Source organism: Choloepus didactylus, chromosome 14, assembly GCF_015220235.1.
Source record: "Choloepus didactylus isolate mChoDid1 chromosome 14, mChoDid1.pri, whole genome shotgun sequence".
Lineage (NCBI taxonomy): Eukaryota > Metazoa > Chordata > Mammalia > Pilosa > Megalonychidae > Choloepus > Choloepus didactylus.
Window position 1 is genome coordinate 65,892,596 of NC_051320.1, and position 26,646 is coordinate 65,919,241.

At 37.1% G+C, this 26,646-nt stretch overlaps 1 protein-coding gene across 6 annotated transcripts in view; it reads right to left on the reverse strand.

Moving 5' to 3' along the window:
• SYBU (syntabulin) overlaps window positions 1–26,646 on the reverse strand; it is a 141,496-nt gene that overhangs the window by 51,128 nt on the left and 63,722 nt on the right. For all 6 annotated transcript variants that reach the window (XM_037802877.1, XM_037802873.1, XM_037802872.1 and 3 more), the window contains one exon: window positions 10,466–10,663. In XM_037802877.1, the coding sequence (XP_037658805.1) occupies window positions 10,466–10,663 (198 nt within the window). The remainder of the gene's footprint in view (window positions 1–10,465; window positions 10,664–26,646) is intronic.

Sequence of the window (26,646 nt, forward strand, 5' to 3'; positions counted from 1 at the left end):
TCCCCACAAATATTTCTTAAAAAAGAATATATCTCCTTATATTGGAGTCTTCCAAAGCCCCTTATTATGAAGCACCCCATAATTATCTCCTTTGAACAAAATACGCCATTTGAAGAAGACACATTGTCTGAATTGATCTCAATCCGTTCTGGTTTTGGCTGCCTTCAGAGGTCAACTGATGGGATAGTTTAAAATAAAGGAGGCAAAAACATTCAAAAACAGATTTTGCAATTATTCCTTCAACCTTTTAAAGATCACTATAAATAGCAATACAGTCAGTGGTTAAGTAGTAGAGATCACAAAAACAGACATCCCTCGCTGTCTGAACTCAGGAAGGGAATAGTTTTGGATAGCAAAGAGTACTCATTTATATCTACAGTCTACAGGATAACAGAAAAGCCAGCTGTGCCACGCTGTACACCAGGTGCTTGTGACAGCCTGCTGGTTGTCTACTAGTCTTCATTCTCCTTTTTTCCGTAATAACAGGTGGCCATTTACTAAGAGGAACTGGTATATAATTAGAAATGACCACTTCTGGGTCCTGACCTCAAAATGATTGGGTGAATGCCCCTGGTCCCTTCCCCCTTCTGTCTGCCTGGTAGATGACAGCAAACCTGGACCCACAAGGGGAAGCCAAGTGTTCAGGTAGTTTAGCTGCCTACCATCCCGGATCCCCCAAATACCTGTGGGCTATTTGGCAAAAGACAAACTTCTGGCTAGTTTTAACCTTGGTCATTTTGGAGTCTCTTTGTTACAATAACTTAACTTGTAGGCTGGAAAAAATATCCAAGGAGAGCCACCAGACATGGATTCAAAATTTCTTTATCACAAAAAATTGTGTAGAAATGAAGATGATTTGCTTGAGAAAAGTCAGATAATTTAAAAAGTAGCCCTAGGACTGACCCTGGCATTGAGGGATTGAGAATGCCTTTTTGACCAAAAGAGAAGAAAGAAATGCAACAAAATGAGGTTTCAGTGGCTAAAAGAATTCAAATAGAGTTAAGAGAATACCCCGATCTCTATCTGAGACTCTACAAAGGTTTCACTCACGAAGTTTATTCTTCAAAAACTTAAATCCTCCAGAGAACTCCTATGGCAACTAAGTGCCAAAACCCAGAGGCATTAGCCTCTTCAAGAACATCAACCAGATATGTCCCCTGTTCCCATAATGTTGACACCCCTTTTCAGCATGAACAAGTTAGGGTGGTCACTGCCTAGACATCTCTAAAGATCAGAAAAGTGATTAAACTAGAGGAAGGGGTAGGAACAGACAAGATGGAATTTAACAAATGATTATGAATACTGAATCTCTATATAATTTTGTTCTTCTTAGTTGCTAGGGTATTAGAATAGCTAGAAGGAAAGAATTGAAATGGTGGAACTGTAACCTGTAGCATCCTTTGAAATTTGTTCTATCGCTACTCGTGAAATTGTACTTTGAAAGTTACCACCTTTTTGTATATATATTTCACAATAAGGAAATAACTATAAAATAGTCTACCACAGAACATTCTCTGTTGTATCCTGGGTGAAGATTCTCTCTCTCAACCTGAGAGAAAGTTGCAGAAATCCATTTGAGTATAAATGCAAAAATTCTTGCTTAAGTTGACAAAGTCGAAGATCTTTGTTTAAGAAAGTAGCCATGATATGCAGAGCACCACATGAAACATTTTGACAAACTGAGAAAGGATTAGTTCATGATGAAGTGGAAAAGACTGAAGTCCTCAACATTCCTTTGATGTTCAAATCCTCCTGGTATATTTTACTGATCTTCATCCAAATAACCTTATTCATTCTGACTTTCTGTACCTCATTGAAAGCACTAATGAAATCATCAACAGTCAGCAAGATCTATACATATACTACATCAGCTAATTTATAAGAATTAATACGAATTTTTTGGGTTTAACAAACTTTAAAGAAAAATAACTCCTGCCTTATATTAACACCTTTTTCTCAATTGTCACACTCCCCAATTGCCATTAAAAATGCTCCTTTGAATGCAGACCTCACAGTCGAGGGAGTGGTTAAGAGTTAGCCAATCTGCCCTGTTTAAAATCCATTTAGGACCTGAGTAACCATGGGTGAGTTACTTAATCTTTCTGTGCCTCAGTTTCCCCATCTGTAAAATGGGGGAAATGACAGTCCTATCTTGCATCGATGCTAAAATTAAATGGGTAAGGTGCTTGGAATTGTGCCTGGGACAGTCAGTACCCAACAACAGATAAAATTCTTTAAAAATTCAATTTCCAAATAAAACTCAGTAGTGTTTTTATACACTCGTAATGGGAAAACTGAGGAGGAAATCAAGAAAAAAATCCCATTTACAATAGCAATGAAAAAAAAAATCGAATATCTAGGAATAAATTTAACCAAGCTTGTAAAGAACTTATACACAGAAAACTAAAAAGCTTTCCTAAAAGAAATCAAAGACGGTCTAAATAAATGGAAGAAAATTCCATGCTTATGGACTGGAAGACTAAATATTGTTAAGATGTCAATTCTGCCAAAATGATTTACAGATTCAATACAATCCCAATCAAAATTCCAACAGCCTACTTGCAGAAATGGAAAAGCCAATTATCAAATTTATTTGGAAGGGTGAGGCCCCAAATAGCCAAAAACATCTTGAAAAAGAAGAAGGAAATTGAAGGACTCACACTTCTTGACTTTAAAGCTTATTACAAAGTTAAAATGGTCAAAACAGCATGGTCCTGGCACAAGGACAGATACATTGCCCAATGGAATTGAATTGAGAGTTTAGAAATAGAACCTCACATCTATGGTCAATTGATTTTCTAATGCAATTTTACTGAAATATATTCACATACCATACAGTCATCCATTGTTCCAAGTATCAATTGTTCAAAGTATCATCATTTATTTGTGCATTCATCACCACAATCAATTTTTGAACATTTTCATTACTCCAAAAATAAAAATAAAAAGAAAAAGAAAAAAGAAAAAAAGAACACCCAAAACATTCCATACCCTTCCTCCCCCCCCTATTATTCATTTACTTTTTGTCCCCAGTTTTCTACTCATCTGTCCATACACTGGATAAAGAGCATGTGAGCCACAAGGTTTTCACAATCACACAGTCACACCGTATAAGCTATATAGTTATACAATTGTCTTCAAGAATCGAGGACACTGGATTGCAGTTTAATAGTTTCAGGTATTTCCTTCTAGCTATTCTAACAAAGAACTAAGAAAGGATATCTACATATTGCATAAGAGTAACCTCCATAATGACCTCTCAACTCCATTTGAAATCTCTCAGCCACTGAAACTTTGTTTCATTTCTCTCCTCCCTTTTGGTCAGAAGACTTTCTCAATCCCACCATACTGGGTCCAGGCTCATCCTTGGAGTCATATCCCATGTTGTCAGGAAGATTTCTACCTCTGGGAGTCATGTCTCATGTAGGGGGGAGGGCAGCAAGTCCACCAGCAGAGTTGGCTTAGAGAGAGAGGCCACATCTGAGCAACAAAAGAAGTTCTCTGGGGGTGACTCTCAGGCACAATTTTAAGCAGCTTAGCCTCTCCTTTGAAATAACAAGCCTTGTAAGGGCAAGCTCCAAGATCGAGGGCTCGGCCTACTAAACTAATAGTCCCCAATGACTGTGAGAATATCAGGAATTCTCCAGGTGGGGAAGTTTACTATTTCTACATTTTTCCCCAGTCTCTCAAGGGGGCTTTGCAAATACTTTTTATTCTCTGCCCAAATTACTCTGGGATGTATTGGGACTTCACACTAACCTGTACAAACCAATCAGATCTCACTCCCTATTCAAGGTTCCATGTAATTATGGTATTTGAATAAACTGACCATACAAGTTAAATTATATAGTGTGCTACAGAAAATATAGATATTGCACCAAATAAACATCTCTTCTTTTGGTCCCACACAAAAGCCAACATTTTAAAACACAGTCAATATCATCATCCTCTACCCTTTAGTCTGATCTACCCCAGTCACAACCAAGTCCATTTCGTTCATATCTCTAATCAAAGGCTGATCTCCTTTTCAGCCTCTGTAACATTGCTGCATGGGGTACTGTATGGCTAACTGATTTTTGACAAGGCTGCCAACTCCACTCAACTGGGAAAGAATAATCTCTTCAACAAATGGTGCTGGAAGAATTAGATATCCATATGCAAAAGAATGAAGATCCCTATCTCACACTATATACAAAAATTAAGTCAAAATGTATCAAAGACCTAAATATAAGAACCAGGACTATAAAACTCCAAGTAAAATATTTAAAGAAAATGTAGGAAAGCATCTTCAGGATCTTGTGTTAGGCAAGATCTTAGATGTTACATCCAAGGGAAAATCAACAAAAGAAAAAATAGATAAATGGGACCTCATCAAAATTAAAAAACTTTTGGGCATCAAAGGACCTTATAATCAAAGTGAAAACACAACCTACCCAATGGCAGAAAATATTTAGAAACCACATATCTGATAAGGCTTTAATATCCCAAATATATAAACAAATCCTTCAACTCAACAATAAAAAGACAACCTAATTTAAAAATGAGCAAAAGACTTAAATAGACATTTCTCCAAAGAGGATATACAAATGGCTAAAAAGCAAATGGAAAGATGCTCAACATCATTAGTTATCAGGGAAATGCATATCAAAACCACAGTGAGATACCATTTCATACCCATTAGAATGGCTACCATGAAAAAAAAAATAGACATTTGCAAGTGTTGGAGAGAATGAAGAGAAAAAGGAACACCATTCATTGACAATGGCAATGCAAAACGGTGCAGCCACTGTGGTAGGCAGTTTGGCAGCTCCCCAGAAAACTAACTATAGCAATCCCTCTACTAGGAATATACCCAAATGAACTGAAAGCAGGGACTCAAACAGATATTTGCACACTGATATTCAGAGCGGCATTATTCACAATTGCCAAAAGATGGAGACAGTCCAAATGCCCATCAATCAATGAATGGATAAACAAAATGTGGTATATATATACAATGGAATATTATTCAGCATTAAAAAGGAAGGAACTCTGGTTCATGTGACAACATGGATGGACCTTGAAGACATTATGCTGAGTGAAACAAGCCAGATACAAAAGGACAAATATTGTATTTTCTCACTGATAAGTAATAATTAGAATAAGTAAACTCATAGAGTTAGAATCTAGAATACAGGTTACCAGGACCTGGGTTGGGGGTAGGGAATGGAGAGTTAATGTCTAATTCGTACAGAATTTCAATTTGGGTTGTAAAGTTGTCAAGTTCTGTAAATGGATGGTGGTGACTGTAGCACAACATTGTAAGTGTAATTAACAGCATTAAATTATACATGTAGATGTGGTTAAAAGGGGAAATTTTAGGCCCTGTATATGTTACTAGAATAAAAATTAAAAGATAAAACATAGGACTATACAACATAGTGAACCCTATTGTAAACAACTGACTGTAGTTAATAGTACAATGATAATATTCTTTCATCAGTTGTAACAAAGGTACCACACTAAAATGCAAAATGTTAATATTGTGGGAGGTATATGGGAATGCTGTATATTTTTACAAGATTTTTCTATAAACCTACAACTTCTCTAATTAAATTTTTAAAAACTCAAAAAATTCAAATTTCCAGATGATATCCAAGCCCATGATTACATTCAATGCATCCTTCCAGATATTTTCATAAGGCTTTCAATATCTGAAATAGATTACAGCCTGCATTTTAGGCTGAGGTGTGCTGCTGGAATACCTTTGATTGTAATCAAGAGCTATCTCCTAGAAAATTAATGCCTTGCCAAGGAATACAAAAAGTTTCCATATAACCAAAAGCTTCCCATTTAGTACTAAAATTTTTATTTTTTTCAATCTACGGAAATATTTCTAAAATACTCAAAACATTATTATTGCTTCAGGCACATCATCTTCTGCCAACTATACCATCATCATGACTCAGTTTGCTTTTAAACATCAATTATTGAGCTAAGTGCTACAAAGCATTAAAAGCTGGTGATGGCCTAAACCACTTAAATCGCCTCCAGACCACACTATGCTTTTTTGTGGTCTTCTGTCTGCTCTTTCATATTTTCCCATTTCTTTCTTCATTGTCAAGCCATCAGCTGTCAATTCATATGCCTGTCAAAGTGCCCTCCTCTCTCTCGCTTTATGTGAACAGGGATAGCATAACATGTTATAATTTTGTTTAATGTAGACATAAATACATTCTATGTGAGAGTTTTAGGGTTTTCCTTATAAGTTAAGTGCATGGGATCTGTGACATGTATCATCAAAGCTAAAAATAACCATCAGTAACATTTATTGAGGAATTACTTTGTGCTAGATCCAACATTAGGCACGCTACATGCTGTAGTTTATTTAATCTTCACAACGACCCATTTTACAGATGATGATCACAGTACAGAGTGGCAGGATGAAGACTTGAACCTAGTATGTTACATTCTAGACTCTGGTGGTTAGAAAAAGTGCTCTCTTGCCACTTTTTTTTTTCCAAAACAGAAGAGGTTGGGTAGCCTGGGTAGAAGCTGCCTAAAGCTAAGTTCTCAATTCTCCTCTAGGTAGCTCAGGTTAGCAGAAGAATGGCTTCCTCCATGTAAATTGTCTAGATCTATGTTATTTCACAGAACTAACTTTGAAGTGCAAGGGATACTTATGATAAGAACTGGGACACATGTAGGCTTCTGGCTGTGTGTGAAAGAGTCTCAATCTATTACAGGAACTCATGTTGATTAATCACTAACCTCGTTGGTGCCTCCTGAATTTTCTAGCAAAGGCCTCTGAATGTGGGAAATATTTTTTTTTAAGTAACAGATCTTCTGTTATTGTTGTGAGGTTATTATAGTTCAGCCCAGCCAGGTCTCTAATTTCAATAGCCTGTCTGGTGTCTGATGACAAGGGATTAATTCTAACTTAGTGTGAATGCTAATGAGATACAGTGACATCTTTCAAAGGCAGATTTTTAACATTTCAGTTTCTAAATGTGGATTTCTTTTAAATTATAGTGACCCTAACCATTCACCCTTTATCTACCTCTTGGGTGCTTTTTTGTTTTTTTGTTTTTCCCTTTCACATTTTCTAATTATTTGTTTAAACTGTGTAATTGTTTTCCCAACTCTCCAACTAGCCTTGGGAAGAAAGGATTTACTATTTCTATTTATAAAACTGCAACACTAGGTCTTTTTCTTCCCTGGGCTAAGGTATTCCCCAAATAGTAGTAAATCAAGTATTAAAGGAGGCCTAAAAACATCATTTAATATACTGGAACAGTAATGCAATTAGAACTTTCATTTCTGGATAAAATCAGTCTCATCTTGAAACTGACTGCAAATGAAATATAGGAGTAGCACCTGGGAGAAAGAAGGTTACCACTCTCGATTCCTCAAAAAGTTCCCAATCGCAATTCCTTCATTCCTTTCCTTTTCTACCTTAAATTATAAACTCTAAAAGAGGGGTGACATTGAGGCCATCTTTGTCCCATCTTTCCCATGCCTCTTCCAACATGAAACATAATTCTCTATACAAAGTATATACTCCATTTCTCATTTAAGCATTTACTGAACACTTGCTTTATGGGAGACACAGCATTAGGCTCTGGGGATTCAGCATTGAATGTCTGCTGAGTTGACTTGGAGGCAAAAGGAAAACATGAAAACACAAACCTATTATCCAACTGGACTGTAGGAATGTTTTCCTTTGCTCGTTGGTAACAGTTTTTAATTAAATCGGCATAGGCATTAAGTTATAGAAGCCAAAATGACAGAAGGCTCACTGCCTCCGAGAAGTTCCAGAACCAGCTCCTGCCTGGAGGAGGGAAGGGCTTGCATGCTGTGTGCACATGGTGCCCAGGTGGGAAGGAGCAGGCTTGCTCAGCTTACCTTCCCAAACCCCTCTCAGCACCCTGTGATAGACTTCTCCCTCTGCATCAAATACTCAGTGAATATTAGTTCTTTATCTTAATGACCAAAAGGGGCAATCCAATAATTCTTTTCTGAGGTGAACTGCAGTGTTTTAGAATCTAGAACAACGGACCTAAAATTAAATGGGTTCAGGTTATTTAACGCTAAAGAGCCTCCAAGCATTTGTATAAGAGCCACTAATTGCTTGCTATTTTAGTAAACTGGTATTGGTTTTAATGAGTTGATTATTTTAAAAAGTAGAACACTCATCAAGAGCTGAAGATCAGTTTTTGCTGAGGGGACATGGTCACTAGGGGCTATGGAGGAGCAGACAATTTTGACTTGAGAGCGGTATTTTATTGTGGTTTAACAGACTATGTCTCTGCACTTTGTAAATTTTGGAGTCATCCAGAGGTCTTGCTTCCAGGGTTTCCTCTCTTCTGATTTATGAGCCTGACAGATCTATTCTGCTGAAAGTTCAGAGAATTATAGGTCATGATGCAGGTTTTTCTCAAATACAAAGAGCTTACTGTACAGAACTGGATCCTATTCAAAAGGTTAGCAACTTTTTCTGTGATGACGTTAGAAATTTTAGGCGACTAAACAATAAACTTTAAGGATCTCCTTGACATTGTTGGGATGCAAATAAATAAACAGATCCCCAGGTGGGAAATGCTTAAGTGATTTTTATGCCTATAAGCAATTAAATCAGAAGCAGTTGATAAAAGCTATCAGTTTGGGCTCTGCCTCCAGGCAAGGTTCATTAATCTAGGATCCATAAATCCTAATAAAGGAGATCTTTGAAACCTCTGAAATGGGATGCAGTATTTTGTGAACATGGGCAATTTTCTGGAGTAGGGATCTACTGCTGTCATGAGTGTCAAAGAGTCCATAAATCAAAACAGCATTAAGAACAACCGTTCCTGTTTTCTTTTTCCTTGTCTACAATTTCTTCATGAAGACTCAAGGCCATAAGGATTCTCAGCAACACAAGTGGCTGATCTTTAGCAAGTGATGAGCTTCTACAGAATGAGCAACATGCTCAGTATGAATTCTGTATATATACATAGAATTTTAAAAGTCTTGTTAACATGATTATGATTATTATTGAAATGAGGAAGAATGATACTAACTCCCAGTTAAACTTAAAAAGTTTGTTCTTGCAGCACCACATTTGTCTCCTGTTTAACTGTATCTTAAAAAAAAGACAACTGATGTGATGGAAGGAAGTAAGTAGTTCTTGCCCCTGGCTATGCAAGGTAATGGTTTATTTCTTCGCTGTAATTATATTGACATTCTTCAATTCATTTTCTTTCCTAAGTCATGATGGTACCCATCACCATTCTGTAATCCCCATATATCTCTATTTTATGCTGTTTACTTCCATATTGTGTATAATTCCCTTTCTTTTTTATATTATTCCAAAGAAGGACTATTATATTCATCATGACTGACTTTTATCAGGTGCCATTAGGAAATAAGTGACTTCTTTTTCTCAGTTTGTTTTGCTCTGAGATTAAGTAACAGTCTCTTTGGTTGACCAAAAGCAAGTTGAAGAATAATCCATTATGCTATGCTCCGCATATCAATTACTCAGAAAGAAAAAAAAGCAGAGATGCTACCATCCAATGGAGGAGGATACAGCGCCAAGCCTGTATGGAAATAAAGCTGTTTCTATCATTCTATGCACAACAATGTCATCATCATAAATATGTATTGTAAATAACTATAGGTTATAAATACGTATTGTAAATAACTATAGGTTATAAATATGTATTATAAACTATAGGTTATAAATATGTATTGTAAATAACTATAGGTGTTAAAGAAAAGAAAGCAATATAGAGATTGTCTCCCATTGCCAATGCCCATTCCTTTTACTTGAAAGTTATAACTATTTTTACTAAAACGATATATGTTCACGCATATTTTTGAGTGCAAAATATTTATACACAAGTTCCAAATTCTGATAACTGAACATTTCTGATGCTCATGGTATCTCTTCCATTGCAATAATTATCTCCATTTCATCTCATAGCTTTTAATATTTTATAGCTATTGAACATCATATATATGTATATACATATAACATCATATTCATATTTAAATCTTTAAAAGCAAATAAAGTAACCATGTCAGCAAGTATGCCTAGCCCTACAGATTTGCATCAAGATAACCTGTGATTTTCATAATTTGTGGTCACTTTAGATGGTACAAGTAATTTCTTAGTATAATTTAATCTAGACATATTTAAGTATATAGTTTAAAAGTCTGTTAAACCATCCGGTTTATATTTCAAAATTGCTCCTTTTTTGATCCTCTTAATAAACACACATCACTATTTACTCAAAATTAACAACCAGTACAGAAACCATGCTATTCTCTAACCCAGTTAAAACATCCTTTTTTAGAAAAACATCCTTTTTAACAAAATGATGTTTCTCAGTATGGGGCATGGCACAGGTGTTCCCACGCTGGATGTATAGGTGTTTTGTTTCAAATCTGGAATCACTCCAGGCAAAGGGCTCTGAAAAAAAGCACAAAGATCAAGCACACTGACCTGGCTTTACAAGGCCTGATTTTGGTTCCTTCTTGTATCGAGTTGCCTGCAAGCTTCCCTCACCAACCATTCCAGTTGTGCACTTCTTTCTGGTAAAGTCCTCATCACTTCCAGGGCAAAAGCCAACTAGGCCATTTCCAGCATCTGAGGGCGTCTTCACAGGAGACACTGACTGGCTGCTTGGACAGCCTGTGTCATCTAGAAGACAGGAATCAGTAAGTGTTTAATGATGAGGAAGAAGTCTATTATGGGAAAGAGAAGCCATGCAGTGAGACACACACACACACACACAAGCACACTCAAGCATGTATACACATGTGCAACACTTATGCGTGTCCAGGTTAACTGCTGTGGATGACTCTCTTAGGAATTTCCTTTTACTTTTTCTATATTTTGGCCACTCTTGTTAATAAAAAGAATATCTTCTATCATAAAGCATCGTTTTAGGCAAAAGCTTATAAGCTTATTGGATGACAATTACTTTTGAAGCATTCATGTTGTCAAAACCTAAAGCCACTCTAACACTTAATGAAGAATAATTTGGGGTTGTGGATTTTGATGGGGTTAGTAATAAAAAGATCAGCAGAGCAACCCAGGATCATTAGTGTGAACTCTTCAAAGATGTTTATGTTGGGAAAAAAGTTACTTGAATATTACTGACCACATTTTTGGCTCATCAGCTGGTTAATAGAGTTTGACAGTAAAAGCACTGGTCTTAGGGGTTCAAGGAAGCATAAAGAAGTAACTTCATTTTATCTTACATACCCAACCAAAAATACATCAGATATGTTGCTATCAGGAGTAAACTAATACAACAAAAGTGATATTCAAATTAGAAATTTCAAGTTATAGATTATCACTGAAGTCACTATCATAAGTTAATATGCATGATGTGAAGTGACCTGTGTAGATGCTTATTAAGCAAACAAGGAAGTCCTACTGCTGACTTCTTTAAGTGCTTTCCAAGTTTATTAAATATTTATGATAGCTGGTTAATACAGTTACACTTTGATGAAGAGAATTATATGGGAATTTAAAGCCAAATCAATATTACTTAAAAGTATGTCTCCCTGAACTAACTGATTAGTGGGAAATTTTCATTACTAAATAAATCTTTATTATACAGAAATATGATGACAACCAGATTTACTTTAGTGAGCTCATCTTGAGACTTTGAATATGATTCAATTGACCAAAAAAAAATCAATTTATTCATTTTTAGAATTTGCCAATTATGACAAGCCTCTGTAATCTATTTTACACAAAGGCAACCTTGATGTTCAAAATATGTATTAGTCATTTTATTTTTAATTATTAAATTAAAAAGTTTGCTTTGGATTACTTGTTTGGTAAGTTTTTATTGAGGGCCAGCTGTAACAGAGCAAATGGAAATTAGGATCTGAATATGATTAAGGTATCATCTTTGTTGCCCAAAAGCTTTTAATTGAAAAGACATGTAACTAATGCCTTTAGTTTTTGTGTACAAAACTATATTTCTACTAAAGACCTGTTTACTAAATATTGGTAGTATCATTTCAATATGTTAGCATTTGCTCTTTATTCTTAACTTTTTATGTACAATAACAATAAATTTATTCAGAAATGGGTTTTTTTCCTATATTGCAATAATAATTCTGAGGACTGTGTACATATTCAAAATAGTGACTTATTTTATGAAACCGTGGCTTTATAACTACGCTCACTATGGAAAAGTAAGGATACTGTCTTGAATTGAACCAAATCAGATGTTTTTATATTTTTACATCTTAAACTGCTGTTTCAAGTTCTATTTAAACAAAGGGTTCTGAAGCCAAAACAGATTTAAAATCTGAGGCAAATTTTTAAAATCATTAATACTTTAAAATAATCTTCAGAGACTGCTATATTTTCTTTCTTATGAGAAGAAACATCGAGGAGAAGCTGGATAAAATGCCTTTTCCATACAAAGCTTCATCTAAGAGCACCTATCTTCAGCTCAAAAAGAATAAAAACGAAGTCATATATATGAATTCACATTCACAAAAAGCTTATTTTTGGTTGCTGTTTTTAATGTAATAATTGTTTAAAAACAAAGTTGTTTTCCTGTTAATGCTGGATCAACTTATTACTGAGCCTATAATCAACTGATAACATCCATCCTCCATTTGTACACCTGGCTTCACACAAGTTAGTGATTCCTTTTTCTTTGTGTCTCCAATTTCCAAAATTAGTGGAGATGGAGAAAAGCTTTCTAGTAGGTTACATGATTTGTGAGTCCCACAAGTTGTATAGTTTTACTTTGTTTTATTCTTTCTAAATAGCTGAAAATTTTTAAGACCTCTGCTTCAATTATTTAAGATATAGGTGTGTTGTCAACAAGATAGATGTTTATTTAAAGGAGATTTATCAGATGGCCATCTTGTTGGCACAGTACAGATGAGCTTCTTTGGCCATACAAAAACATGTGGTCCCAGACTTTCAGATTTCATACCAATAAGCTTTCAAAATAAATTATGCAAGGCTATTACATTAGGAAAAAACAATATTATCTTAAAGCACATTGTACGTGCTACCCATTACAAAAAGAAAAAATATATATGTATACACACATACATATATTTAATCTCATACACACAAATATATATTATATATATATATAAGCTCACAAAAAGGATAATAATTTAAATTCAATATTTAAAAATTCATGAAAAATGTTGTAGTGAGTATGGAAACTCACCACTTTTGCTTTTCTCTCTCATTTATAACTTGAACCCTTGTGAAGTGAGCCACAGACTGACACTGGTCTATGTACCTGTGTTGGAGAACCACTGGTAAAACAGCAAACAGAAAAGACAATCCTCTCAAAAAACTTAATTTGAAGGGTTTTTCACAGATTTGAGATCTTGTGCACATTAGGTTTTAACATATATCCACATATTTGTTCTTAACTCACGTGAAATACTTTGAGTGGGTTACAATACCATGAACTCTAGGTAGTGTTTCCAAAGAACATTAGCTCATCAATAACTTGTAAGAATTTCCTCACTGGAGATAGATCACAGACTGACTCAATGTGTCATCAAGAAGTACTATCAATAAAATATTGTACTTCCTAAGTTTGTATATTCTTCTTGAAGATTCTTAGATTAAAGAGCTAAAATTAATAGTAGTATATTATTACATATAGTTTTTCATAAAGTTACATAGAGAAATTAACATATTTTGCTCAAATCTACTAAGTGGACAAAAGAATGAGTAAAGATATTTAGTACTCTTAAAATTTTATGAATACTAAAGGAACTAAAATAATTTGCCATCTATCAAAGGCTATAACTTGAAAACTACAAGCATGAACAAGACAGAAATGGAACTAGACCTGAATAAAATATACTGATTGTCATATTAAGAAGACTAGATTGCATTTAAGAAAGAATTGCTGTTGCCTCACTTTTGACCTTTATTTCAATTTTTATTATGAAACATCTCAGTTCCTGGAAAAAAGTAAACTCAGCACTAATAAAATGATTTCTTTCTCTAGATATCCTGTTTTGACTCTTGGACAAACTGGTATACAGACCTCAACAGCCTGTTTCTGGAAATGGTTTTTATTGTACTGTTCACAACTGCTGTCTTTGCTGCTCTTTTAAACGTGCTATGTTCTTCCTGAAATTCTAAAGAAACTCTGGCTCTGAATTACAGAATGATGAGAACTCCTTTTGGTTGCTACTGCTCATCTATTTCATCATGTATTGCCCCTCTTTTCCCTTACATTTGCAAGTTCCATGCTCCAACCTAAAGAAATTGGAGCTCCTCTCTAACGGGCCAAAGCTGCTAATTACAGACAGATTCCTGCACTTTTACAAGGCTCAACAGGTTTGTTTGCACATCACATCAGGAGAGCCTCTCATTTTTTGATGTCTATCCCAAAGCAGATAAACTCAAAACACTTTTAAATGAAGTATAATGGTTCAAATGACCTATTGCCTTTAAAATGATTTCCTTATGAATCAGTTCCATAAATTACTTCTTTTGAAAGAGAGGTGGTCCAAATAAATAAAAATCTAAGCTTTGGATTCTCTATTCTAAAAAGGCATTTTTCTTGAAAATTCTTAGACTCAAGGGACAAAATTAAACAATTTCCAGTATTGAAAAACACTGTCAAAATCATATGTTTAACTTAAATAGAAATGTGTTTTGTTTGGTTCTTCTACCATTTGCTAGAGTTAAGTAAGAAAGAAAATGTACACACCACGTTTTCAACACCAGTAATTTTAAGGATTAAATGCCGGGTCTGGTTAAAAATCAGGAACTGAAATTATTTAGAGTGGTGGTAGTGTGGGGAAGGCAGATGCAATTTTTCACTTAAAGCCTGTGCCTCACCAGTATTCAATATTTACAGCCAATGTCCCCAGAGGCTGGGAAAGAAAAGATGAAGGCCTAAGCAAATCTTCAACTTTGGGTAACATTTACTGCATTTGAATCACTGTTTCAACTAGTGCTCAATTGAACATCTATTAACTATCTAGTACTGTGCTGCATATTGAAGGGGAAACAATAGGAATGTAAGATTTGGTCTTTCCCCAATTAAAGAAATATGCATTGAGTCCTTCCATACTGAACTATCCCACAGGTGCTCCACCCAGTCAGTCACCATCCTGATGGAGCTTATACAGACACCAAAAGGAGTAGGGTAAATGTCACTTACAATGCATTGACCCTGTCAACAGGCCAGCCTGTCAAAGCAAATCCATGCCCAAGAACATCTGTGACTTATCAGAGAGCTTGGGACATTTGCTTGTTTTGTCTAATGGGACCAACACTAAAAAAGGAATCTAGTTTTGGAAAGGGCAGGGCCATTGATTTTCCTACACTTTAAGTTATGCAAAGCAAGGCCCCAACAAAGGCAATGGGGTTTCCTGTGCCAGGGAGTCATCTAATTATCTAATTACCTTTGGTACCTGAGGAATTTGCCTCCAAGCAGCACTGAAGAATTGGTTACTTTTTCAACAAGTTTTGTTTAGGGTTGCTTCTTCATTTTTTTTTTTTTTTTTTTTAACTTCGTGGCTACTGTTGGAAGCAGACCACCAGTCCAGATGAAGATTACATTCCTTTTTTTTTTAATTGAGATATATTCACATACCATTACAATCATCCGTGGTGCACAATCAACTGTTGACAGCACCATCCCACAGTTGTGCATTCATTACCCCAATCCATTCCCGAACATTTTCCTCACACCAGAAAAAATCAGAATAAGAATAAAAAATAAAAAATAAAAAAAGAACATCCAAATCACCCACCCCCCAACTCACCCTAATTTTCATGTAGGTTTTGTCCCCGTTTTTCTACTCATCCATCCATACACTGGATAAAGGGGATGCAATCCACAGGGTTTTCACAATCACACTGTCACCCATTGTTATATTGTTATACAATCGTCTTCAAGAGCCAAGGCTACTGGGTTGGAGTTTGGTAGTTTCAGGTATTTACTTCTAGCCACTCCAATAAATCAGAACCTAAAAAGTGTTATCTATATAGGGTGTAAGAATGTCCACCAGAGTGACCTCTCAACTCCATTTCAAATCTCTCAGCCACTGAAGCTTTATTTAGTTTCATTTCATATCCCCCTTTTGGTTAAGAAGGTGTTCTCAATCCCAGGATGCCGGGTCCAGATTCATCCCCAGGAGTCATATCCGGCGCTGCCAGGGAGATTTATACTCCTGGGAGTCAGGTCCCAAGCAGAGGGGAGGGCAGTGAGAACACCTGCCAAGGTGGCTTAGTTAAGAGAGAGAGGGCCACATCTGAGAAACAAAGAGGCACTCAGCGAGACTCTTAGGCACAGTTACAAGCAGGTTTAGCCTCTCCTTGTAGCAACAAGCTTCATAGGGGCCAGTCCCAAGACAGAGGGCTCAGCATGTCAAGCCGTCAGTCCCCAATGTTTGTGAGAACAGGAGCAACAATCCAGGTGAGGAAGTCCAACACACCTGCAACCTCCCCCAGCTCCTCAAGGGGGCCCTGAATATATATTTTTATTCTCCACCCAAATCACTCTAGGATGTGTTGCTATTTCATTCTAATCTATATAGCTCACCCCCCATTCAAAGCTCCATGCAATTGTAGCAGCTAAACAAACCAACTATAGAAGTTATATTGTTTAGAAAATACAGATCCTATACCAAACAAACACCTCTTCCCTTGGTCTCACACAGAAGCTAACGTTTGAACACAGTCATTTTCCACCTTTATCCTTTGACCCGACCTGCTCCAGTCCCAACCAGATCTGCTTTATTCATATCTCTAATTGAAGTCTGGGCTCTATTTCAGCTTTTTTTTTTTTTTTTTTTTTAACAGTTGCTGTATGTGTTAATACTGATATTCATATCTGCGGAGCTCTAGCTCGGAGCCTCAGGCGTAACACAGACACTCAATGTTCCAGAGACCAACCAGGCCATACATTAAGGGATCAACGTCTCAGAGTCTGGAGACAGCCACCACAACTCAGGAACAGATTTGACTGCTGCAAGAGCCCACAATCCAGGGACCTCTACAATAATCATTTCCCTGTTAGGCTGTGCTCTAAGATTCAATACTGAGTTTACATGTTGTAGTCAGTCCACACCGGTAAGGCATTAAAGTGCCTGCCTTGGTCTCCGGCGTACTTCATTCAACACGCTGCCCACAGGATCCACCCACCCCGTCGTGTGTCCCACGGCTTCACAACCTCTCATAGTTGCCCAATAATCCATTGTATGCACACACCACAGTTCACCACTCTGTTCTTCAGTCAGTGTACCTTTGGGCCACCTCCACCCATTGCAAATCATGAACACTGTCTCCACAAACACCAGTGTGCAAATGTCCATTCATGTCTCCACCCTCAGATCTTCCAAATACACACCCCACAATGAAGTTGCAGGACCCCATGGCCCCAAATACCCAGCTTCCTGTGGAGCCACCAGTGACCTCCAGAAAGGCTACACCACTCCGCCTCCCCATCAATAGTAAACAGGCACATCCCTCTCTCCACGTCCTCCCCAGCATTTTTACCTCTATATTTTTTCCTACTATAGAGATATATTCACATAACACACAACCATCCACAGTGCACAATCAGTTGTTCACGGCATCATCACATAGTTGTACATTTATCACCACAGTCAGCACTTGAACATACTGATTATTATGAAAAAGTGTTTTTTTCTGGTGAATAATAAAAAAAAAATAAAAAGAAAAAGAAAAATGTCATACAATGCAATATAACAGTAAGAACAGAAAATAATACCACTACCAAGAGTCCCATATCCGTCCCCTATATCCCCCTCTCATACACATTAAACTGGTATGTTGCCCTTGCTACATTCAATGGAAGCATACTGGAATGTTACTGCTAATCATTGACTCCAGTTTGTCTTGATGTTTTTTCCCAAATATCATCCCTTTTTCAACATTCTGCATGGCCGACATCCATTTGTTCTCCCATATGTGAGAACATTCCCATACCTGCACATTTAGCAACACTCATTTGGCCACTCCAGTTTCCGTCAAGTCACACAGTCTGTCTCCATCACCCATCCTTACCCCTGGTGCCATACATTCCCCTATCCCACCTCTTTCAGCCTTACTTTGTTCCATATACTTACAATATTGTGCTACCATTACACAGTATTATGCTATCTATTTCTGGATCTATACAATCAATCCTGCTGCACATTTCTGTAGTCCTTCAGCATCAAATGCCTGATCTCTACCCTCTTTCTATCTCCTGGTAGCCTGTGTTATCAGCTGTTAACTCTCAAAGTTTGCTCACTAAGTTATTTCATATTAGTGATAACCATACAGTATTTGTCCTTTTGTTTCTGGCTAACTTCACTCAACATAATGTCCTCAAGTTTCATCCACGTTATTATACGTTCCCTGTCTTTGTTCTGTCTTACAGCTGCATAATATTCCATCATATGTATATACCACAGTTTGTTTGTCCACTTGTCCGTTGATGAACATTTGGGCTGCTTCCATCTCTTGGCAATCGTGAATAATGCTGCAATAAACATCGGTTTACAAATGTCCGTTTGTGTCTTAGCTTTCAGTTCCCTTGAGTATATACCAAGCAATGGAATAGCTGGGTCATATGGCAAATCTATACTTAGCTTCCTGAGGAACCTCCAAACTGTCTTCCAGAGTGGTTGCACCACTCTACATTCCCATCAGCAATGGATAAGCACTTGTAATTTTCTGTTTTTTGGATAATGGCTATTCTGGTAGGTGTGAGATGGTATCTCATTATGGTTTCGATTTGCATTTCCCTAATAGCCAGTAAAGTTGAGCATTTTTTCATGTTTTTGAGCCATTTGCATTTCCTCTTTGGAAAAATGTCTGTCCATGTCTTTTGCCCATTTTTTAATTGGGTTGTTTGTCTTTCTGTTACTGAGTTGTAGGACTGCTTTATATATTGGGATATTAAACCCTTAACTGATATATGTGGTTTCCAAGTATTGTCTCCCATTGTGTAGGCTGCTTTTTTACTTTTCTAACAAAGTCCCTTGATGTACAAAAGTGTTTGATTTTGAGGATACACCATTTGTCTATTTGTTTTTTGGTTGCTCACGTTTTGGGTGTAAGGTCTAGGAAACCACCTCATTTCACAAGATCTTTAAGATAGTGCCCTACGTTTTCTTCTAAGAGTCTTATGATCTTAGCGCTTATGTTCAGGTCTTTGATCCAATTAAGAGTTAATTTTTGTGTAAGGTGTGAAGTAGGAGTCCTCTTTCATTCTTTTGGAAATGGATATCCAGTTCTCCAAACACCATTTATTGAAGAGGCTGCTCTGTCCCAGTTGATTTGGCTTGATTGCCCTATGAAAGATCAATTGCTCATAGATGCAAGAATCTATTTCTGAACACTCAATTCAATTCCATTGGTCAGTATCTCAGTCCTTATGCCAGTACCATGCTGTTTTAAGCACTGCAGCTTGGTAATATGCTTCAAAGTCAGTTAGTGTGAGGCTTCCCACTTTGTTCCTCTTTCTCAAGATATTTTTGGCTATTCAGGGCACCTTGACCTTCCAAATAAATTTGGTTATTGGTTTTTCTATTTCTGCAAATTAAGTTGTTAGGATTTTAATTGGTATTGCATTGAATCTATAATAAATCAGTTTAGGCAGAGTTGACATCTTAATTATATTTAGTCTTCCAATCCATGAACATGGTATGTTCTTCCATTTTGTTAGGTCCTGTTCAATTTTTTTTTTGCAGTTTCTTGTAATTTTCTTTGTATAGGTCTTTTGTGGCCTTTGTTAAGTTTATTCCTAAATACTTGATTCTTTTGGTTGCTATTATAAATGGAATTTTTTATTTCTTCCTCTTGTTGCACATTACTTGTGTATAGGAACACTACAGATTTTTGTGTGTTGATCTTGTAGCCTGCCACTTTGCTGTATTCATTGATAGCTCTAATAGCTTTGCTGTAGATTTTTCTGGATTTTCTATATATAATCATAACATCTTAAAACAGTGAAAGTTTTACTTCTTCCTCTCCAATTTGGATGCCTTTTATTTTATTTTTTTTCCTTGCCTGATTGCTCTAGCTAGAACTTCCAGCACAATGTTGAATAACAATGGTGACAGTGGGCATCCCTGTCTTGTTCCAGATCTTAGAGGGAAAGCTTTCAGTCTCTCCCCATTGAGTACAATGTTAGCTGTGGGTTTTTCATATATTGCTTTTATCATATTGAGAAAATTCCTTTCTATTCTTATGCTTTCAAGTGTTTTCATCAAGAAAGGAAGTTGAATTTTATCAAATGCCTTTTCTGCATTGGTCAAGATGATCATATGGTTTTTTTGCTTTGCTTTATTGATGTGGTGTATTACAAAAATTGATTTTCTTATGTTGAACCAGCCTTGCTTACCTGGAATAAACCCCACTTGGTTGTGGTGTATAATTCTTTTAGCGTGCTTCAGGATTCTATTTGTGAGTACTTTGTTGAGGATAGTCGTGTCTATATTCATTAAAGAGACTGGTCTATAATTTTCTTTTTTTGTCTGATTTTGGTACTAGGGTGATGTTGGCTTCATAGAATGAGATGGGTAGTTTTCCCTCCTCTTCAATTTTTTTGAAGAGTTTGAGCAGGATTGGTATTAATTCTTTCTTGAATGCTTGGTAGAATTCACATGTGAAGCCATCTGGTCCTGGGCTTTCTTTTTTGGGAGCTTTTTGATGACTGACTCAATCTCTTTGCTGGTGATTGGTTTGTGAGGTCCTCTGTTTCTTCTCGGGTCAATGTTGGTTGTTTATGCTTTTCTGGGAAGTTGTCCATTTCATGTAAGTTGTCCAGTTTATTAGTGCATAGTTGCTCACAGTATCTTCTCATTATCTCCTTTATTTCTGCAGGATCAGTAGTTTCCTTTCCCATTTCTGATTGCATTTATTTGCATCTGCTCTCTCTCGCTTTTTTCTGTTGTTGTTGTTAGCCTAGCTAGGGGTCCATCAATTTTGTTGATTTTCTCGAAGAACCACCTTCTGGTTTTGTTGATTCTGTTGTTTTCCTGTTCTCAGTTTCATTTATTTCTGCTCTGATCTTTGTTATTTCTTTCCTTCTGTTAGCTTTGGGGTTTATTTGCTGTTCTTTCTCTAGTTTCTCCAGGTGGACAGTTAATTCCTCAACTTTTGCTCTGTCTTCTCTTTTAATATAGGCATTTAAGGCAATAAATTTCCTTCTCAGCACTGCCTTTGCTACATCCTGTAAGTTTTGATATGTTGTGTTTTCATTGTCATTTGCCTCAAGGTATTTACTAATTTCACTTGTAATTTCTTCCTTTACCCACTGGTTTTCTAAGAGCGTGTTGTTTAGTCTCCATATGTTTGTGAATTTTTCAATCTTCTGCCTGTTATTTATTTCCAACTTCATTCCGTTATGATCTGAGATAGTGTTTTTTATAATATCAATATTTTTAAATTTGTTGAGGCTTGCTTTGTGACCCAGCATGTGGTCTATCCTAGAAAATGTTCCTTGAGCACTTGAGAAGAATGTGTGTCATGCTGTTGTGGGGTGTAGTGTTCTATAAATGCCTGTCAAGTCTAGTTCATTTATCATACTATTCAACATCTCTGTTTCCCTGTTGATCCTCTGTCTAGATGTTCTATCCATTGATGAGAGCAGTATATTGAAGTCTCCAAGTATTATTGGGGAGTTATCTACTCCTTTCAGTGTTCTCAATGTCTGCCTCATGAATTTTGGGGCACTCTGGCTTGATGCATAAATGTTTATGATTGTTATGTTTTCTTGATGAATTGACCCTTTTATTAATATATAGTGTCCTTCTTTCTCTTTTAATTGTTTCACTTTTGAAGTCTACTTTGTCTGATATTAATATAGCTATTCCTGCTTTTTCTGGTTGCTGTTTGCATGAAATATCTTTTTCCAGCCTTTCACTTTCAGCCATTTTTGTCCTCCTGTCTAAGCTGAGTTTCTTGTAGACAGCATATAGATGGGTCCTGTTTTTTAATCCATTCTGCCAGTCTGTGTCTTTTATTGGGGAATTTAATCCATCAACATTTAGTGTTATTACTGTAAGGGCAGTACTTTCTCCTATCATTTTCTCTTTCGGATTTTATATGTCATGTCTTATTTTTTCCTCTCTCTTCCTGATAATCTTCATTTCTACACTCTTCTCCAAACCTCTCTCTCCTGTCTTTTCCTATCAGCTTGTAGCATTCCCTTTAGTATTTCCTATAGCGCTGATCTCATATTCATGAACTCTCTCAGTGTCTGTTTGTCTGAAAATATTTTAATCTCTCCCTCATTTTTGAAGGATAGTTTTGCTGGATATAGAATTCTTGGTTGGCAGTTCTTCTCTTTCAGTATCTTAAATATATCATACTACTGTCTTCTCACCTCCATGGTTTCTGCAGAGAAATCTGTGCATAGTCTTATCGAGCTTCCTTTGTATGTGATGATTGCTTTTCTCTTGCTGCTTTCAGTATTCTCTCTGTCTTTGACACTGGACAATCTCATCAGTAAGTGTCTTGGAGTACATCTATTGGGGTCTATTCTGTTTGGGGTGTGCTGTACTTCTTGAAACTCTAATTTTCTGTCTTTCATAGGAGTTGGGAAATTTTCAGTGATTATTTCTTCTATTATTCTTTCTGCCCCTTCCCCCCCCACTTCCACTGGGACACCCATAACATGCACGCCCGTGCACTTCATGTTGTCACTCAGCTCCCCAAGACACTACTCACATTCCCCCACCCCCCTCATCATCTGTTCCTTCACATGTGTGAACCCAGATGTCTGGTCCTCTAATCCACTGATCCCCTCCTCTGCCTGTTCAAATCTGTTGTATCCATTGTCTCCTTCATCTCCTCCACTATGCCCCTCATTCCCACAAGCCCTGTCATTTGTTTTTCCAAGTTTATGAATTCTTCCCCATAGTCATTCAGTGTCCTTCTTACATTCTTCATTTCTTTTGCTACATCCTCCCTCAGTTCATTGACTTGATTCTTGAATTGATCTAGATCTGTCTGGACATCTCCAATTAGTTCTTCCTTCAGCTCACTGAATTGATTTAGCAATAACTGCTTCAACTCCTGTATCTCAGCCGAATTACCAGTCTGCTCCTTTGGTTGGCCCACACCCCCGTGTCCCCCAGTATGGCTCATTATCTTAAACTGTTCAGGCATCTGACTTTCTTGATTAGTTTATTCTGGAGCTTGTTGTCACTCTTTTACCTAGGATTTTGTTGGTTGGCTTTGTTCTCTAACCTTTGGTGTTTGGTTCAGCTTATTCTAGACCTTCAACTTAGATTCTGTTTAGTTGATTGGAGTTTTTCACCTCTTGTTTTTCTGTTTCTTGCCCTGCCTCTATGTAGCCTTTTTGTGTAGTGATCTCAGATACGGTCAGCCCCAGTCAGGTTTTTCCAGTCCAGAGAGGCCCAGGTCTCGGGAGAAGGGTATGGAGTTTCCTTGAAAATGAGACCCTCCTGTGAGGCCTTTAGACTCTGTGCTTCCTCTATACAGTCCAGCAGGTGGCATCTGCCAGCCTGCAGCCCCCTCCCCCAGTGTAAGGAGCTGGGGAGCCTTTAGTTCTCCAGGTGACCCTGACCCTGTCAGGGGCGTGACTGACTGAAGCTAATTAATGAATTCCGAACCCTGGGATCTGAGTTCCCAAAAGGGCTGGGAAGTTGTGGTGTTCAGTGAATTTTCTCCACCACTAGACTTATTGTTTTGTCTCTCAGAGCTATCTTAGCTCTGCTCTTGCCTGGGCCCAAGTTGCAAGTCTTTGAGGCTTTCTGTAGTGGGCTTCCTCGAGAAATTGTTTTACAAAAAGAGAAAAAAAGTGAAAAAAAAAAAAAAAAGGAAGGGCCCAGTATGGACTGTTTACAGTCCTTGCAGATCTAACGGGCTATTGAAATGCTAAAAGACCAGGAGTTGAGGGAGATGAAGGAGCAATCAAGAAAGCAGAGAAGTTGGCTTTTCAGACAAGGGCTCTCCCTCCCTGGATTTGCATATGTGTCTTATTCTGTTTGAGTCCTGCCCTTCTCTGTATTATGTTCACCTGACTCCAAAAAGTCTCTGTCTTTATTTTGTTTTCTATTTTTTTTTTTTTTGCTGTTTTGCCTGCCCTATCTCCTCTCTGCTGGGCTGACTGCTCCCAGATTTTCCAGTGTCTGCTCTCAGTTTATCTATGGTTGCAGCTTTTGTTCTCCCTCCTGGTTCCCAGCACTGATGGCCCCTCCTCCCCCGGGATTTTGCCTGGCAGGGAGGGGCGCGAGCTAGATTTCGCTGATCTCAGCTGTTCCACATGTTCATGAGTGTTGTATGAAGTTTGTCCAATCTCAAATTCCTCTGCGGTGTCTGGTCCATGCAGTTCCTGGCTTTCTACCAACTGCCCCGGAGGAGTAACTACAACCCAGACCTCACCACTCTGCCATCTTGCCTACATTTCTTTTTGAAATCCTATGTAAGATATCCTTAGTTTGCATTCACTCAGAGACTGTAAAAATAGTGAAGGCAAACTGATGTCCTTTGTTTGCTCATGCCTAATATGACGGAGTGCCAAATCCACTGGATCAAGCCTGACGTTTTCAGATTCTGCACCATCGCAAGTTAGCAGCTGGCACTGCTCAGGTGACTGTTACAGTCAGGATTCTAGGTTCTAAGCAGCAGAAACCAACACTGGCTACCTTAAGCAGAAAAAGAAATGACTGATGGGAAAGCTGGGGAGCCAGGCTTGGAAACAAGAGGAACCAAGGGTGGCATGGAAGCCAGACTCCAGAAGATCTGATTTAGATCATGCTTATCAAATAGTAGCATTCAACAAATGTAACTATTTGTATATTGCTATTATTATTTGTAGTAGTAGTATCACTGGGAATACCTAATTGTAATAATAATAGTTAATACACATTGTGCACTTGCTAGGTCCCCGGCACAGAGTGCTTTGTATGTATTAATTCCCTTAATTGTCACCACACTCCTGGGGATGTTAAGGGCTTCTGTTTTTGCTGGTCCCTGGGTGCTTCAGCATCCCTTATTGGTTCCCTTAAACCTGCCATACTTCTGAAAATCTCTTTATTAAACCCGTTTCAGCTGAACCCTTTGAGTGTGACTTTTGTTTCCTTTGCTACCTCACCTGTAAAATTTCCCTGTAGAATCCATACATTTATAAACATAATAGTTGTAATTACAGTTTTTGTAACTTACGTTGGAATAAAGAAATTACTAATGCCAAATACTTCTAATATGACACTGGGAGGAAACTGTGTATGGGCAGGAAATGGCAGAAATCCCGGATGATCTAGCCAACAATGCGGGATGTTCCGAATTTCCAAAAGGATACCTGAAAAAAGTAAGGACATTTCAGTCTGATTTTGCCCTAAGGGAAGCCTGGCTTCAAGGCACTGGGTGGAGGGTGTGGAAGCCTGTAAATCTATGACAGAGGGAGATTTTCTTTTAAATACACACACACACACACACACACACACACACACACACACTTATGTAGCTGAGGGTTTGACATTTCTTTCTCTAGTATTCATGGAAAGTATAAATTAATCAAATACACACAGAGTCACTTTACATGTTTTACACAGTGTGATTCATTTGAATTATGGGATGATTTCTTTCTGGGGTCAAGAGTTTTAAATCCCACTTCTAGGCCCAGGATAATCCCTCCTGGACCCCAGGTAAAAGTGGCCCCTGCCAAGGCAACATCTAACAGATATCTACAGGGAAGGAGTCATATTTGCATACCTCCTCAATTTATATTAAGGAATATGTTCTTTTTTCTTTCTTTTTTTTTTTTTACTTGTTTATTTCTTTGGATCTGTCAACAGACAAGTTAAGAGTAGTAGGAAAAATACACAGAGATCCAGGAAGCTCTAAAAGTTGTGGCCTATCTTAAGTGCTGTAAGAAATATACCTACTAAGTAGTTTTTAAATTGCTAGTAAGGAAAAAGAAAGAGTCTAAGGTCCATAAAGACACATGGGAGAAACAGGCATCTATTATTCATTTGAAGTCTGGATGTTGTTAAAAAATTTACTTTTGAATCTGTTTTTCCTCTCCTTTATTCCAAGCTCTTTGAGAATAAGGAATATATTTAGCAACTGTACAAATTACTCTACTTACCATTCTGAAAAAGGTGGGCCTAAGCACACTTTTTAAAACGATTTGAATCTTATTTTAACTGAAGGGAAATATGCTGGGGCTTTGAAACTTTTTATATTAATTTTTTATTATAAAATAATAATTCTCAATGTGGGAAATCTGGATTGCAGAAAAGTACAAAAATGTAAAGGAAAAGATAAAAAATTTTCCTCTAACTATACCATTCAAAAAAAAATTAACATTTTGGAATATTCCTTGCCAGTGTCTTTTTTATTAATATTACTTACCCATTTGCTTGTTTTTGCTTTATCAAAATTCCAAAATATATTATAAAGAGTGTCATAGTATCTGTTGTCATTGAAAATTTCTTCCTGGGACTTATTGGGATAGAAAAAAAGAAGCTTTTAAAGACCAATAGGAGCCAACGCAAAAGGATCCATCCCCACTGGCCAAAGATGGCATTATTTTACCATCAAAAAGAATAATGCAACTAACTGATAGCCACTGGATATATTAAATAATCTATGAGTTCATAACCACATCAAAAAAATAATACCAAAGTGAGAGAGGGAAATGATGTCTTTTCACCTCCCCCAAATCC